The sequence below is a fragment of the Peromyscus maniculatus genome, chromosome 9 (genome assembly GCF_049852395.1).
Source record: "Peromyscus maniculatus bairdii isolate BWxNUB_F1_BW_parent chromosome 9, HU_Pman_BW_mat_3.1, whole genome shotgun sequence".
Taxonomy (NCBI): Eukaryota; Metazoa; Chordata; class Mammalia; order Rodentia; family Cricetidae; genus Peromyscus; species Peromyscus maniculatus.
In genome coordinates this window covers 107,950,979-107,968,590 of record NC_134860.1, presented here as the reverse complement: position 1 = coordinate 107,968,590, position 17,612 = coordinate 107,950,979, and the positions used below count along the sequence as shown (strand labels likewise).

At 35.0% G+C, this 17,612-nt stretch overlaps 1 protein-coding gene across 1 annotated transcript; it reads left to right on the top strand.

Annotated features, from left to right (window-relative positions):
* Positions 1-10,163: 10,163 nt before the first annotated feature.
* Slitrk6 (SLIT and NTRK like family member 6) lies at positions 10,164-16,632 on the top strand. The gene is made up of 2 exons (XM_006985644.3): positions 10,164-10,736; positions 12,918-16,632. Exon 2 carries the CDS (start codon positions 12,942-12,944, stop codon positions 15,462-15,464), a length of 2,523 nt encoding a protein of 840 aa, XP_006985706.1. The 5' UTR covers positions 10,164-10,736; positions 12,918-12,941; the 3' UTR covers positions 15,465-16,632.
* The last annotated feature ends 980 nt before the right edge of the window (positions 16,633-17,612 follow it).

Sequence of the window (17,612 nt, the reverse complement as noted above, 5' to 3'; positions counted from 1 at the left end):
ACATACAGACCAATTGACCTGCCAACACAGATAGGGCAACTCGCCTTTGTCTTATCTATTTAGACTATGTCCCACCTACTATTCAAATACGTGAGCCTATGGAGACCATTCTCATTCAGCCTGCAGAAAAACAGGAGTTGCTAAGGACTGGTTACCAGGAAAGTACACTAAGGCTGACAACAGAACACAAATACCACAGAATGATATTTATTTGTAATTGGATGGTTAGAAAGATTCATTTTTTATAGTGCTTTGGATTTGAACCCAAGGTTTTCTGAATGCTGGAAAGGCAATCTGCCACAAGATAAAGACATATTTTAATTAAAAAAACTAAATACATTTTCTGTCTTTTCTATTTATACTTAAATATACTAAATAATTGCTAAGTTACAGTAAATTAAATATATATATATATGTATATATATATATTCTAACTAATACTAAAATAATGAAACAGGTTGAATACTTATAGCCAATTTTAATTGAGGAGTCTGACACACTTGCACAAGGAATTTACCATGGCCAAAGGCTGTTTAGTTCACTTTCTAAAGTTACCACATAGGACAGACCTCAGATGCCAGGACTACCCAATGAACTCAAACAGCTTGTAATACGGCACGGGCAAAACAGTTTCTAACGCCCATAACTTATTCCAGAATAGTCTTTACTTGGCATTTTTGGCCAGTCTATGCAGATTCTAGATTTTTCTGATAAGTGCTTCATGTTTTAAAAGGCACTTAGAAACATGGGGATGTTCTTGTGTTTAGATACTGATGGAATACCATTGTATTTAATGCCTTGGAGTTCCAATGAACAGCTTCTATAAAAAGGTAATTTATTCATGTTTTTCTAAATTTTCACACAAATTTTGTGGAAAAACAATCAAAGTAAAATGCGGTTTCAACTACCAATATATATTCTAATAATTTTATGATCAGCCACTGTAGCTGGAGTTTTCCTGTGTCCACCTGGCTCCTATAGCCGCTCTGACCCAAGTAAACACACAGAGACTTGTAGTACCAAAAAACCGTATGGCCATGGCAGGCTTCTTGCTATCTAGTTCATATATCTTAAATTAACCCATTTCTATCAATCTATAAGTTGGCACACGGCTTGTGGCTTGCCAGTGCATTTACATCTCGCTTCTCATGGCCACAGTGGCTGGCAGCATCTCCTGACTCAGCCTACCTGTTCCCAGAATTCTCCCCTCTCTTTGTCCTACCTATACTTCCTGCCTGGCTACTAGTTAATCAGCACTTTATTTATAAACCAATCAGAGTAACACATTCACAGCATACAGAGTTGCTGTGGGATGGTCTGTATGTCAAATTGTTCTGATTGGTCAATAAATAAAACACTGATTGGCCAGTGGCCAGGCAGGAAGTATGTGGGACAAGGAGAGAGAATTCTGGGAAGCAGAAGGCTGAGGCAGAGAGACACTGCCAGCTGCCGCCATGACCAGCAGCATGTGAAGACACCGGTAAGCCACCAGCCACGTGGCAAGGTATAGATTTATGGAAATGGATTAATTTAAGCTATAAGAACAGTTAGCAAGAAGCCTGCCACGGCCATACAGTTTGTAAGCAATATAAGTCTCTGTGTTTACTTGGTTGGGTCTGAGCAGCAGTGGGACTGGCGGGTGACAGAGATTTGTCCTGACTGTGGGCAAGGCAGGAAAACTCAAGCTACACAGAGTGATATCCACAGCAAGCCACCTTGTTTAAAATAAGTAATTATGGAAAAGTTGGTCACTACCCTTACTTGATCATAAACAAAGGAGAAATCAATTGCATGGTGAGACATGAGGCTGCCCCTTTGGTAGCACCTAGAAGAAGTGCAGCATCTTCAGAGCCTGAATTGACATTAGTGGCAGATGTTCCAGCAGCTTCATAACCATTGACTTAAGGTTAGAAGAATAAGTGAGGTAGATTCAGAGAACAATGAGCAGAGACAAGGAAATTGCCACTTAAACACATACCTTATCCTGATGAGTTAGATAGTCCTTAGTTTCTGCATAGAGTATATTAATTATCAGTCATGTCTAAGTATGTATGCACATCATTGTGATTAATTCTCAACTTATATATATCTGTGATAATTTATTCTCAGTTAACATTTTTGTGCTAAATGATTCTACATATATGATGTGCTCAATATTGTTAGTGGATACATATTAACAAATGAATTTTAGAGAATCAAATTTTTATAATAAATATTAGTAAAACAGTTTGCTCTCTTAAAATACAGGACTAAAATACAATCTTCATGTGCATTTTTCCCATTTTTAAAAATACTTGTGAATAGCAGTGTTTTCTATAAGTGGTTAAATTCTAAAATCAGAAAAAAAAAGAAAAAATGTAGACTCTGCAAAGAGCCTTGGAATTGAAGAGGTAATTACATCTCCTTATTATGCATTTTGTCACTTTTAATAGTTGTTCCATGGTTTATTCTAATGTTGTGTTATTATGTATGGCCTGAACCATGATTCTATATATATGATGTGCTCAATATTGCATATAAGCCTTATAGTATAAAAATAAAACATTCACTATTACCAATTAACTATACATGGAAAAATTTATATTCATCTATTGATTCAAAGTAATTATTGTAGCATGCATTTCATCTCATTTTGGGAATGTTTTTAATCAATATTTATAAGATCATTGGTTATAAAATAGCAAATTGCCATCTACAATTGCATCTTGTAGTACTTTTTTAAAAACTCACTGCATGTTTTTATGAACTTCTTGAAGGAAAATGTTCTATTAGCAATAATGTTCCCTGCAAGACCCATTCATTTAAAGAGAAATACTTACAGAATTGTATGCTTCCTGCACCATTTCTTTTAAGATCCACCAGAGGGCAGTAAAAGAGTAAAAATGTTTTAAATCAAGGTGGCTGTAGAATAAGCTTAATTTTTAAGAACGATACGCAAATATTCAATATTGCCTTTAGATTATAAATTTTTACTTTCACAGTCTCTAACCTATATATATATCAAGGGAAATGAAAAGTGCTTTCTAATAATTTCAAGCGTTATTTGTTATGGAACCATGTCTGCTCACAAAGAAGGGAAGAGCAGGTAAGTGATGCTTTGAATAGATTTCTTTCTCTAGGTAGAGAACCTGTGCTGCAAATGTATGTTTAAGTCTATGGTGTTTTGAATTGTCAGTGTTCCTTATGTTCTTATAAGTTGGAGCTACAGAGAAAGTATGAGTATTATGTAAGATATGTTTCTGATAATTACTATTCACCAAAAAAAATAGTGTTTCCAAGCCTGTATTTACTATATCATTGCAGTACAATGATTTTAAATTTTCCACTGTTTAGAGGTGAACAAGCATAGTCTCATTGTTAGTTTCAATAAAGATAGAATTTTATTTAAATTGGTGACCAAGAAAAATATGATATATAATACAAAATGTATGTGATATTAAATCCTAAAGATTATTACAAAATAAGTTTCCCTCTCCATAAAATCAAAAGATTTTTCTTCATCAAAAATTAAAATGTAATACAATAATTTGATCATTATAATCTTAACTTTTATTTAAATTATATCATTATTAATATATTATATACACTACATGCCACATTTTAGTCTACAAATACATGAAAGTATTTGTAGTCAATGGAAAATGTTTATTTTTCTGATAAACCACACTCATAATACTACTCAATGGTATTTAATATTTATGAACTATATCCTAAGTAAAGTTCAATTTTTTGTTGGGAAAACATTTGGTAAGGTGCAGATGGTAATATCAGACTGTTTAACTATATATACATTATATAAAAATGTATATAACATCATATTAAAAATGTGCATAAAGGTCTTCAGCGCCTACATTTTTCATTTATTTCCCAAGTAAAATATGAAAAGAATATCTGTAGGATGAATGTAGGTCAATTCTGAAAGAATACTTTTTACTTCTTATGAAATAATTTATAAATCAAAAGTTTATTCTTTGAGGGCTGAAACACTTCAAAAAAAATCTTACATACTCTTATGTATCTGTGTTTGTAGCTGACCACTTGGTATTGAATAACCTAAAGGGGCTTCACATTGGAAAAGACAAAATCTTCCTTGCTCAATAGACATTAACTATATGAAGTGCTTCATCTGTGGTAGGCCCTCATGGGATTTCCCCATTCATATGTGAACTGATGTCACTGTTTGGTCACCAACAGGTTTTATACATATACACATATAATTACTAGTACATACCACTAAGAGTTAAGAAAAGTTAATGAACTTGAGTGGGAGTAGAGGACATAGGAAGAGTTAGATGGTAGAGAGGAAGGGGTAAAAATGCTGTGAATGTGGTACTCATGTATGAAATTGACAAAAGTAATTAAATAAAAGAATTAAATATTAGAGTACATCTTACTTTCTTCTGAGATTTCAGGCAAAATTACTCTTCCCTATTTCAGGAAAAATTACTCATCCCTAAAAGTCTCAACATTTTTAAATAAATCTCTCACCATTGATTTTTTTTTCTCTCCTTAATAAATAATTTTCCAATGGTGACAGTAATCACTGAGGAAATGCCTTTTCCATTATCAAGGCCAAATATGTCCACCTATAGGATGTACTGATTCGTCTGTTAGAGCAGGTACTTCCATTTCCCAATAAACCTATGCTTTACTGCTTATTTTACCTTTAGCACAACAATCTTTTTGTAACAAATAATTTATTGCTATCCAAACCAACTTAAAAGCTAGTAATTCTGTTTTCATATCAACTAATCCGTCTTAAATTGCTGTTTTCTTCACTTAACATTATTGTTTTAGATATGTCTCACTTGGTCTCTAAAGTATAACCCACAGTAAACATGCTGACTGAGTGACCAGAGTAGATAGTACCTCCTTGAGCAACTGTGCACACCAGCTACAACATTGAAAGTGTCATCCTACTGTGTGGAGAAATATCCAAATATGAGCTCTCAATGAATAGCAAAACAATTTATTCATCTATTACTTATTATATTAACTGTTAAGTTTTTAAAGTTTTAAGTAAAGGAAATCAATACATGTAAAAGCAGCTGTCTTTTTGGAAAAAGCACACTCAACCACATTTTATTAATTATAATTATGTTTAATATCTTATATCACACTGTGACTCAGCTATATACAGAGGAAATGATAGTTAGTTGCTATAGACAACAGAAAAAATAAATCTAGCAAATTAGAATCTCTTAATTTCCAGGAGGTAGTGGTTATTAGAAAATGTTTTTCATTTATTTCAGATTCTTTACCTTTTTAATGAAATAAATACATTTCAAACTATATATAGAAATACAAAGAAAAATGTAAGTTTGAACAAGTGATGTTAAATATTTATTTATTAATGTTCCTAAAATGGTTGCATTAGGGGACCTGTAAGATAGTTTAGCAAGTAATGGTACGTTTATGCAATCCTATAAATTACATTCAATCCAATGAACTCATTAAAAGGAGTAAGTGATGGACCAATGCCAGAACCTTGTCTTCATATCATCATCTATAAACTCTAACAAATGTAATAACCTCCACACACATGCAAACACTAATACTAATAAAGTAATGACTTTTGAAGAATGGCTACATTATTGATTCTCTAGACTCAATAGCCATCGATTGCCTATACCTCCTCACATAGAGGTGGATAAAATTGTCAAAAATATTTTAAAGCAATGCAAAAGTCATTTCTTTAGCATCCACATAATCTTCAATTTCTACTTATTTATATTTCATTTTAATAGCATTATTATAAATTTATGTAAGCTATGGAGTGTACAAAGCAAGATGTTAGCTATTTTGAATATTTGGATTGAATAGTTCCTTCAATACAACATTATGAGTAATTTCAAATGGCATTTATGTAAAGGTCTATGTTTAAACTTTTGCTTCAAATCATAAAACCTCTACTGAATATTTACCAGCTACTGTGGCCTTCTCATTCCCAAAGTGTCAGCAAGATTTTTCTTTCCATCAACAGTATTTAATTGTACCCCATATTGTGTCAATAATGGCCCAAATGTCTCTGCAGTACTTCAGATTCCAGAGTTCAGCTCAGTCTTACAGTGGTCTTTACTTTCACATTTATATGTTATTATAAAATCAGTGCACAAGTTCTCTGAGGTTGAATTAGTCCAGTGATAAATGAAGGTATCTACTTTATTTTATTTTATTTTATTTTATTTTATTTTATTTTATTTTATTTTATTTTATTTTTTGAGATATGGGCTCCTCTACTCCAAGCTGGCCTTGAACTCACTATGTAGCTAACAATATCCTCAAACTTACCATTGTACTACCTGTCTTTGCTAGCTCTCTAACTATGCGGTAAAACACCATGACTAAAAGCAACTTGAGGTGGAAAGGGTTTATTTCAGCTTACAGTTCATCATCAATACCAGTCAGGGCAGAAACTCAAGGCAGAATTCTAGGGGCTAGAACTTATGCAGAGACTCTGCACTCACTGGCTTGAGGCTCAAGGCTTGCTCAGTCCACCAAGGGTGGCACCACCCACAATGGACTGGGCTCTTCCGTATCAATTACCAAATTAAAAACTGAACCACAATCTTTCCCACCAGCCAATCTGGTGAGAGATTTGTCAGCTGAGTTTCCCACTTCCCAAATGACACTAGTTGATGTCAAGCTGACATAAACTGGTCAATACAGTACCCCACTTCTAACACCTCATATGGAATCCTGTTTAAAGTTTTCTAATAGCCTTTCGGATGGTGTTGATAAAACACTTTTACGAAAGTGGCCTAGCAGGAGAGGATTTCTTTGACTTAAAATTTCATTTTACAACCACTTCAGCAAAATACAGGCCGGACCCTTACAGTCCTTCCACAGTCAAGGGCAGAGAGGAAGAGATGTGTCAATGTTATTGTTGCTGCCACCTGTCATCCAGGTTTCTTCTCTTACACAGCTTGGAACTTCCCTGTGGAACAGCCCGCTATGGGCTGACTCTTTCTACACCAATTAACAATTAAAACAATCCTCCACAATCATGCCCCCTGGTCTGTCCTATGTAGACAATTCCACAATCAAGGCTCTCCTGGGTCTTATGCAATACAGGGATCCAAGCAGGGCTTCATTAATGCTGGAAAATATGACCTGAGCTACACCACTCTGGCCCTTGTTTTACTTATTCTTCCTTCCTTCCTTTCTTTCTTTCTTTCTTTCTTTCTTTCTTTCTTTCTTTCTTTCTTTCTTTCTTTCTTTCTTTCTTTCTTCTTTTCCATGCTTTATCTCTGCCTTCTCATTCTATATATCCTGCAGGTATGGATTAGCCACCCAAATTTTGCTGAACTTTTTCCCATTTACATTTTGAGTTTGGGCAATTAAGATGGCTTCTGTTTCCTCTATGACAGCTGGAATGTGTGCAACTATTCATCATACATTTTAATACACAATTAATGAGCTGACTTCACACTTCTCTAAAGGGACCACTAAAAATAGGTTATTTCTTCTAGTTACATGGCAGTCCCCATGTAAATAAAATAATTTCATGTTTACCTATTAGAAATGTATACTCTAGAAATCAATCTCACTTACACAGCATATTGAAACATAACCTAATATGTGTGTGTGTGAGAGAGAGACACAGAGACAGAGACAGAGACAGAGACAGAGATACAGAGAGATTATATGTGTATCATATATATGTATATGTGATTTTATGTGATATATATATATATATATATGTATACATCACATTAATTTTCAACATCTCCCATCTTGGAGTTAATGAATGTGTGCTTTAAGTGGGAGGGGTAAGGAAACCTTTTATGCTGATTGCTGATTAATCTTTGATTTCAACTTTAGTACTGTTCAAGTGGGAAAGTTGGGAAAAGATGTTTAAAGAACCATTATTTTCTATCTATTACTAATACATTCCCACCATTAATGGTTTGAATTTTCTGTATCTATCTAATGAAACAGTTGATTATTGCAGTTAGTGAAGCCTCAGGACAGGAGGCCTAACTAAAACCATGGCTGTTCTAAGGTTAACATTTAGCTAAGCCTGAGATCATGTTTACACATGAGTTATCAACATTTTTTGTTATGCTGAAATGTTGTTGCAAATTGTACTGAAACCAGGTCTTCTTGTTTCAGTTGAAAGTTACAGAGCAAGTGAATTTTGTTTCAGGGCTGGGAATAAACTCAAGAACTCAATAATGATGGGAAGGCATTCTGCCATTGAGCCCCACTCTCAACCCTAAAGTACCTTAATTCTCGTCATTTCTTTCCTCTTGTTAACTAAACAGTAATATATGCACTGAAATGGTAAGAGATGGCCAAATGAATCAAAATGGAGTACCTAACTTTCCGCTACTAGAAAACAGGTCTATATTCAAATTTGGCTATTCCTGGGTAAATGTTTCAAAGTGTAGAGTACACACTTCCATTTTTCCTGACGAAATTCTCATCACTAACTTGCCGTTCTATAGTAGTACTTCTTCCAAATCTAAAAAAAATAAATTGAGGATATTATGTCTTCAAAAGATGGTTGGAGTTTCTCAGTTCTCTCTTTTTTTTTAACTTTCTTTTTATTTTTTGTCTTTCACATCATGCATCTCGATTCCATCTGCCCTCTGTCCTCACAGAGCCCCCATCCCCGCCCAGATGAAATTTAAGAGAAAAAAGAAAAAAAGGGGGAGATCTCGTCACGGAAGCTGTAGTGTGACATAGTGAGTCACGCAGTGAACTCTTTTGTCCATGTATCTTTACTGGCAAATATTCGTTGACGAGAATCATTGATCTGGTTCGAGGTCTCTGGTATCTGCTACACTACGGATGCTGGGCCCTCACTGGAACTCCTCTTCATTACCCTTTTGTTGCCCTGATTGGTGACAATTCTAATTTGTATCTACCTGTCTGTTTTATTAAGTAGGTAGAGTTAATGCACCAGCGGCAAACTAAAACAGTGATTCTCTAGTTGTAGTCCACTGGCTCCTCTTCATCCTCCTGTTCCTCGCTTTTATTCCTGACCGTTGGGCACTGTTCCACTTCAATGCACTATGCCACTGGCATGTTAGACGCACAATGGGTAGGGAATAGAATATAAAGGGATAGTTATAAATCCCTTGAAGATCTGACTGTGGACCTTCTGTCAATGATTTCAATTATAATTCAAAGTTTTATTCTTCTTTTTAATTATTTAAATATGATCAGACATTTTTAATGAGATTTCTTAAATGAGACCTAAGGTTGTATATATATATATATGGCTGTTAGAACCTTTAGGTAAGAGTAAAACTAAACAGAATCTTTTTGGAGAAATAAGTATTGGTTTCTAATATATTCATTTTAAAACCAAAATGATCAGGCATTTATAATGTTTTGAAATAATTTCTTATGAACAAGCATTTGGAGAACTAAAGAATCTGAAGCCTGTGATTTCCCAGAAAAATTTTAAAACTTTTAAGGTTTGAAGAAGCAAATAATACTTAGAAACCATTTTCTTTCTCAACTAATACAATTAAATCAGAACATTACAATTACTAAATATGTAACTTGATTCACTCTGATTTGTGAGATATAATTTCATATTTTGGGGGTGTGACATGCAGCTTAAAAAGCAATGTTAATACCCTTATTTATTTCAACACCTTTTCAAATAGTTGCATTTCCATTCTAAACAAAGATCTGAAAAAAGAAAGGGCTGCAGCACCAGCACTGATTTTTAGCTTCATCATAAAGCATTAGCTCTAGGGGAACAAATAATGAGGCCTGGAGCCTAGAGCCACACATAAGGCTTTTGATTTATTTTTTAAAGGATGAATGAAAAAAAAAAAAGAGTTCTTCAGGAAATCAGTTTGTGTTAGCATTTAAAATTTAATTAGTAGTCAATTTCAACTCACAGCAACAGTCTAAAAAAGGACAGGAAATAACTATTCTACGGGCAGCCTGCTTGTCATTTTAGTGCACATTGTGTGTGTCTGTGTGTGTGTGTGTGTGTGTGTGTGTGTACAGTACACTGCTGTGCAAGAAAATATTCAGTTTTCTTTCATAACAAAACACATTATTCAGCATTTAAAGCCACACGTGATTATTTGCATCAAAATTCATTTGCTCTCTATTCCACACAAAGCAGTGGAAAGACCGTTTGCAGAAATAGGAGGAGTTGAACAGTCCCAAGGTGGAGCTGTCTCCTGTTATATGACACTGGCAGATTAAAGCACTTCTGACGGGGACGGGCTTAAAGGCTGAGTCAAAAGCCAAGAAGTCTCTTTATTTACGCCTACCTCCCAGTCCTTGGCAATCTGACTAATAACAAACTGAGCTAACTAGAAAGACTAGAAAGAGAGGAAAGAGAGCATTGCTGCAGTCTGGATCTACACCCAAAGAAAGCAAGAGTGAGCACCCCCGGCTCTGCAAAACATCTTGTTTATTTGCTGTGATCAGCAGCTTGTCAATGGTTAACTATACGCAAAACAAAAGTCAGCATAGCAGTGAAGTATGCCGTGAATATTAATTGGGAGAAAAAGGACTACGGCTTCAGGATGCTCCAGTGTGTGCTCTGCCTACAATACTTTCAATGAAAATAAGTGCTCACTGTTTTGTCTTTGACCAGATGTTTTAACTTTTTGGAGCTATGGGACTTGGCGAAAGTGATATTTGAGGAGTAAGTGCACTGTGGTTGGTGTTTTCTTTTTAAATAGAGAAACTGATTGACTTTGGACACCTCTTACAGCTTGAATTTCTGATAGTGCCAGGAAGTGTCTGCTTTACAGGTAAGAGGAATGTTGCCAGCCTTTTCTTATATTGATGTTTGCGTTATCAAGAATGAGTGAATCTCTCTCTCTCTCTCTCTCTCTCTCTCTCTCTCTCTCTCTCTCTCTCTCTCTCTCTCTCTCTCCTTTTCCTAAAAAGATACTCAGTTTCATTTTTGTTCACTGGCCAAGCTAACACTGTACCAGATGCCTGTTCTCCTGAGCAACGGGCATTTAGTTCAACAGCTGGGTAGGAATGAGCAGATATCATAATATAATCCTTTTAAAATATGTAGTTTGTGATTAGAAACTAAATGTATGTGCTTCCTGCAGAAAGATTAAATGCTGTCATTCGAATTTCAAGTATGGGCCCAATATTAGACGATGCTTTGAACTTTGTCTGACACTTTTATAAGGTTCTGTTTTGGAAATATGCATTCTCTGATAATATGGAAATGGAATTGTGACTATTTTAAGATTATGTTAGCCATGTGAAATAGAAATTGATTCTCGAAAACTGTGTATGTGTCTGAAAAGATTATAAATTTTTCCATGCACATTTTGAATATCGTAAGTTGCTTATTAGGTAAAAATAAACTGTTACCATCTGGAAAATATTTACTGTGTTCTCAGGATGCTGCCATTGATTAAATAAATCAAACTCCTTGTTAGTAATTTATGAATTACTTAGACTTTTTGTGAGCCAAGGCACAAGCTGAAGGCTCCAACACAAGCTTCTTAGTTCTGAGCAGAGCACTCAGAATTGTTTAAAATCAGTCTGTCTCTGAGGAAATGTAAAACCTCCCAACTTTGCCTTGACACGCAAAGGCTTTGCTTTGCTTTTTTCCTTCGGTTGCCTTTTGCCTTCCAGAAACTTTGAACTGTCAGTTTCCAAGGAAATAATGTATTTTCAGGGACCAAAGATTACTGTCAGCCTTATTGACAAAATCTGGGATATTTTATCTGGTTGTAAACTTTATTCCAATCAAAGTTAGTGTTTATATTTTATCTGCAAAACTGAAAGCATTTATTAGTTTGTAGTGCTCAATAACTGTGAGACAGGGTGCTTGTCTTTCCATTTCATTTATCTACTTGTGGTCAAATATTTAAAGAAAGAAAAATGTTTATGTATATTTAGAGTTCTATGTGTTTACCACTGCAGTCATTTCAGTGTGAGTCGTTCTGAAGGTTACTGATTGACATCTATACTTGTAATTTTGTGGGAATGAGAAGCATGCTGTATTCATAAACTATTATTTTGAGACAACTTAGGCATATCCTGAAACATTTTCACAGGAGCACAGTTTATTTCAGAGGTCATTGTTTGAAAATGTGTGCCTTATTAAAAGGTTTAATTATGTGATGGCCTTCAGTGTCCTACAGCCTGCTTAGTGTGTCCTTTGCAAGTCATTGGCCAGACCTTTACATGAGGCATTGTTTTTGTTTTTACTGTATATTGGAATGAATGTTAAAGACTGTTTTCTTTTTGTTTAGTTAAGTTTTACTTAATTCATGCTGATATTAAAAAGTAGCAGGAAGTAGCTCACATCTAGAAATCCAAAACAAATTGCATGACTGTTTTGAAATGTGGGTATTCCTAAGCTTATGCATTTGAGACTCAGAAGCTTGTGCAAACTGCCTCAGAAAGAATAATCAAAACTGAGTCATTTTTGCAATGCTAAGTTTTATTATGTAATAAAAGACACATCTTCCTGTATCTTTTAAAATGAACCATCAAGAGTATCCATATATTCTGCAAAAAACAGAACAAGTTAAAATAGAGATATGTTTGTACATAAGTGATTAAGTTCAGGCTCCCTATAAATATACATGCACATACTAAATACAGACACTTATATACATACTTTGCATCCTTTCTTTATCTCCAGTGAGCTACATGATTTTATCTAATATATCTATACATATCTCTTATATATGAAAAGCAGAATTTTAGCACTTGTGATCACATATGCTGGTACAGTATTATAAACTTTAATTATCCTAAATCTTGAGCAATATACAAATTAAAGTTAACTAAATAGATCTGTCTAAATTAAATATTGAATCCAGTGTTAAAAGAATATGTAGAGACAACCAACTTTTCATAATTTCACAGTAATTTTATTTGCCTACTAAAACCTGTCAGACACACCTCCCTGCTTTTGCCCATTAAAATCCCTTGTTATTGCCTTCTTTTTACAGAGTCATATCCAATCATAGGACAACATGAAGCTGTGGATTCATCTCCTTTATCCAGCTCTACTTGCCTGTCTATCTTTACAGTCCCAATCACCAATGCCCTCAGTCAGAGGTTCTTGCGACACTCTTTGCAACTGTGAAGAAAAAGATGGCATAATGCTAATAAATTGTGAAGAAAAGGGCATCAATAAATTATCCCAAATAAGTGTGCCACCATCACGACCTTTCCAGTTAAGCTTATTAAATAATGGCTTGACAGTGCTTCACACCAATGCCTTTTCTGGGCTTGCCAATGCTCTCTCAATACACCTTGGATTTAATAATATTGCAGATATTGAGACTGGTGCATTTAATGGCCTTGGGCTTCTTAAGCAACTTCATATCAATCACAATTCGTTGGAAATTCTTAAAGAGGATACATTCCATGGTTTGGAAAACCTAGAATTCTTGCAGGCTGATAATAATTTTATTACAGTTATCGAACCAAGTGCCTTCAGCAAGCTCAATAGGCTGAAAGTGTTAATTTTAAATGACAATGCTATTGAGAGTCTTCCTCCAAACGTATTTCGATTTGTTCCTTTAACCCATCTAGATCTTCGTGGAAATCAGTTGCAAACATTGCCATATGTTGGTTTTTTGGAACACATTGGACGGATATTGGATCTCCAGTTGGAGGACAATAAGTGGGCCTGTAATTGTGAAATATTGCAGCTAAAAAACTGGCTAGAAAACATGCCTCCACAGTCTATAATTGGTGATATTGTTTGCAACAGTCCTCCACTTTTCAAAGGGAGTATATTGAGTCGCCTGAAGAAGGAATCTATTTGCCCTATTCCACCAGAGTATGAAGAGCATGAGGATCCATCAGGATCATTGCTGGCTATAACATCATCAACAAGTGACAGCCGCCTATCAAGCAAGAATATATCCATTTTAAAACAACCTACCAAAGCACCGGGCTTGATACCTTATCTTACAAAGGCATCCACCCAGCTTCCAGTACCATACTGTCCTGTTCCTTGCAACTGCAAAGTCCTCTCCCCATCAGGACTTCTAATCCACTGTCAGGAGCGAAATATTGAAAGCTTGTCAGATCTACAACCTCCTCCACAAAATCCTAGAAAGCTGGTTCTTGCAGGCAATATTATCCACACCTTAGTGAAGTCTGATCTGATGGAATACTTCACTTTGGAAATGCTTCACTTGGGGAACAATCGTATTGAAGTTCTTGAAGAAGGATCATTTATGAATCTCACAAGACTACAGAAGCTCTATCTCAATGGCAATCATCTGACCAAACTAAATAAAGGCATGTTCCTCGGTCTTCACAGCCTCGAGTATTTGTATCTTGAATACAATGTAATAAAGGAAATATTACCAGGAACCTTCAACCCAATGCCGAAACTGAAAGTTCTTTATTTAAATAACAACCTCCTTCAAGTTTTACCACCACATATTTTTTTGGGTGTTCCTCTAACTAGAGTAAATCTTAAAACAAACCAATTCACTCACTTACCTGTAAGTAATATCTTGGATGATCTTGACTTACTCATCCAGATTGACCTCGAGGATAACCCCTGGGACTGCTCCTGTGACCTGGTTGGATTGCAACAATGGCTACACAAGCTGGGCACAAACACTATGACAGATGACATCCTCTGCACTTCCCCGGGGCATCTTGACAAAAAGGAATTAAAAGCTCTCAACAGTGAACTTCTTTGCCCCGGTTTAGTGAACAACCCTTCCTTGCCAACCCAGACTAGCTACATTATGGTGTCTTCTCCCACAATGGCGACAGACACAGCTGGTACTATTTTAAGTTCTCTCACTGATGCTGTCCCTCTATCGGTTCTGATATTAGGACTTCTGATTGTGTTCATAACTATTGTATTCTGTGCTGCGGGGATTGTGGTTCTTGTCCTCCACCGTAGGAGAAGATATAAAAAGAAAAAAGTAGATGAGCAAATGAGAGACAACAGCCCTGTACATCTACACTACAGCATGTATGGTCATAAAACAACTCACCATACAACTGAAAGACCTTCTGCCTCTCTCTATGAGCAGCATATGGTGAGCCCCATGGTTCATGTCTACAGAAGTCCATCCTTTGGTCCAAAGCATTTGGAAGAAGTTGAAGAAAGGAATGATAAAGAAGGAAATGATGCAAAACATCTTCAGAGGAGCCTGCTAGAACGGGAAAATAATTCCCCTCTTACAGGTTCAAATATGAAATACAAAACTACAGACCAATCAACAGATTTTTTGTCCTTTCAAGATGCAAGTTCATTATATAGGAACATTTTGGAAAAAGAAAGGGAACTTCAGCAACTGGGCATCACTGAGTACCTAAGAAAAAACATTGCTCAGCTCCAGCCAGATGTGGAAGTCAACTATCCTGGAGCCCACGAGGAACTGAAATTAATGGAAACATTGATGTACTCACGACCGAGGAAGGTGTTGGTGGAACAGACTAAAAATGAATATTTTGAGCTCAAAGCTAACTTACATGCTGAACCTGACTATTTGGAAGTCTTGGAGCAGCAAACATAGATGAGATGTTTGTGGGCTTTCACAGAAATGCTGTGATTCTGTCTTAAGTCCAAACCTTGGAAATAAGTGCCTTACATGTGTGTGATCAGTCAGAACTCAACACAGCGGGAATCCTGTGGGATATAGAAGAAGAAAGTGAAACTCAGGGATCATTGAGGAAGCCATGGCATTATCTTCAGGCAATTTAGCCTGTTCCAAATAAATAATAAGTCCTTGTATATAACTGATGCAAGGACTATAGTAGTATTTCTCCAAATGTTTAAAAGTATTTCGTAGAATTCCTCTTAAACACCTTAAGGGTTGATTATCTAAATAGCTCCAGTTTTCTTGAATACTTTTTCCATGGCTGAATAAATTGGATTTTGTCAGTTAAGAATATAACAATATATGTAGTTCATAAGAGATGTATTCATAACCAATACATATGACAGAAATTTGCATTGTCAAACACACTAAATTTTCTCACAATAAATGCAAATGGAACTGGAATTTAAATTTACAAATGGCAATAGCAAATAAAAGTGTAAATTTGTAATTATGTGGGCCATTCATGATTCATAATTTTCAACAAAGGATGAATAAACAATTGCCACTTCTAAGCTTTTTGCATTAAAAACAGATGACAAATAGTTCATGTGGAATGAATAAGAAAGTATGTTAGTTTTCTGTATACATTTTGTGTGTATATTCTTGATGTAAAGCTGCTGTGAGACTAAGGTATGTCATTTATGTTAAACATTCTGTTCTTCTTGGGATATTTTTCAAATGCTACTGAGATTATACTGTATATATGGTTAGAACACTTAGTAATTTTGCTTCATTTCATAGAGTTAATATACAACTATATGACAAAGATAGAAATAAGTCATTCGTGGCAAGTAATTCAAATGTATAAAATGAATAGTTAAGATTATTTTATTTTTATTGACATACATTGATAGATGCCATAGATTAGTAGCAAAAGGCACTTCTACAGCTAAGTTTTTTTGTGTTGCCTCAAGAGAGGGACGGTGTAGCTTTATTTTAGAAGAAGGTATGACTAGATTTCTATGAACTATTTATTCTGTACAGTTTTGTATATTTTTAGTTCACAAATATAATTATTCTTGGGTGCCTTTTAAGAAAATTAAAATTACTGTTCACTACAATAAAACTAAAATGAAAACTATTTTCAAATGTGTTTCAATCAATTACTCTGAGCTGTAATTCAATCATGTCATGATTATCACCTCAGCATACTATCTGCACATAGAAAAGAAGGGTTCTATTTATGTGTACCCATAAGAGCTTTGTTCAGAACACACACATCCAGAGAGAAAAAGGGAGAGAGGGAGAGAGAGAGAGAGAGAGAGAGAGAGAGAGTCTTTGGGTATTCAATATGAATGACACTTAACAAACTTTAAGATTTTACTTATTTATTTATACTCATAATTTTCATATATTAGCTTCCATTGGGATAAAGCAGTTCATCACAGTAATTGAGTTCCATGTTTTAAAACATTGCAGTCCCCAAATGAAGAGTCCATTTTGTATAAGGAAGAACTTCGTCCATGCATTAAGCAACATACTTAAGCAATGTTTGTGTACCATGTGTTTGATCTTTCCCTACTCACACTTTCTCCCTACTGTCAAACCTGTGAGTCCTGTGCCCAAAGGTTTGAAGAATAGATCTGAGTCTTATGTGTAATCATATTCACTAGATTTAAGTTGCAAATTATTGCTTACATAAATGGAATCAATAATTTAAAAGCTCATTCTAAATCAACATCTTCTCATTCATTATCAAAAATTGAAAAGACCAATATGCTTCTATTTTTGTTTCAACATAACAATTTGTAGGTAAAATTCATGTACCTAAAGAATGCTATATATTTATGTAAAAAATTACTCAATATAATCACCAATAATTACTCCAAAAAGTGGGTTTACACATTACACACTGAATAAAGGATCAAGGCTTTTCTTTTAGAGCACAAAATATGTTATCATAATTCTCCTACTCAGTTGAGTTTCTGCCAATATTTTTATTCCAATCATATTCATAGATGCATTAGCAAGATTAAAAAATTTCCATGCCTTAGGGACCTTTGGAATGGATCCATGCATGCAGGAATATACATGCATGAAGAAAAACATGCATTCAAGAAA

Coding starts and splice junctions, on each gene's coding strand:
- Slitrk6 (XM_006985644.3), top strand. CDS start 12,942: ATGAAGCTGTGGATTCATCTCCTTTATCCAGCTCTACTTGCCTGTCTA.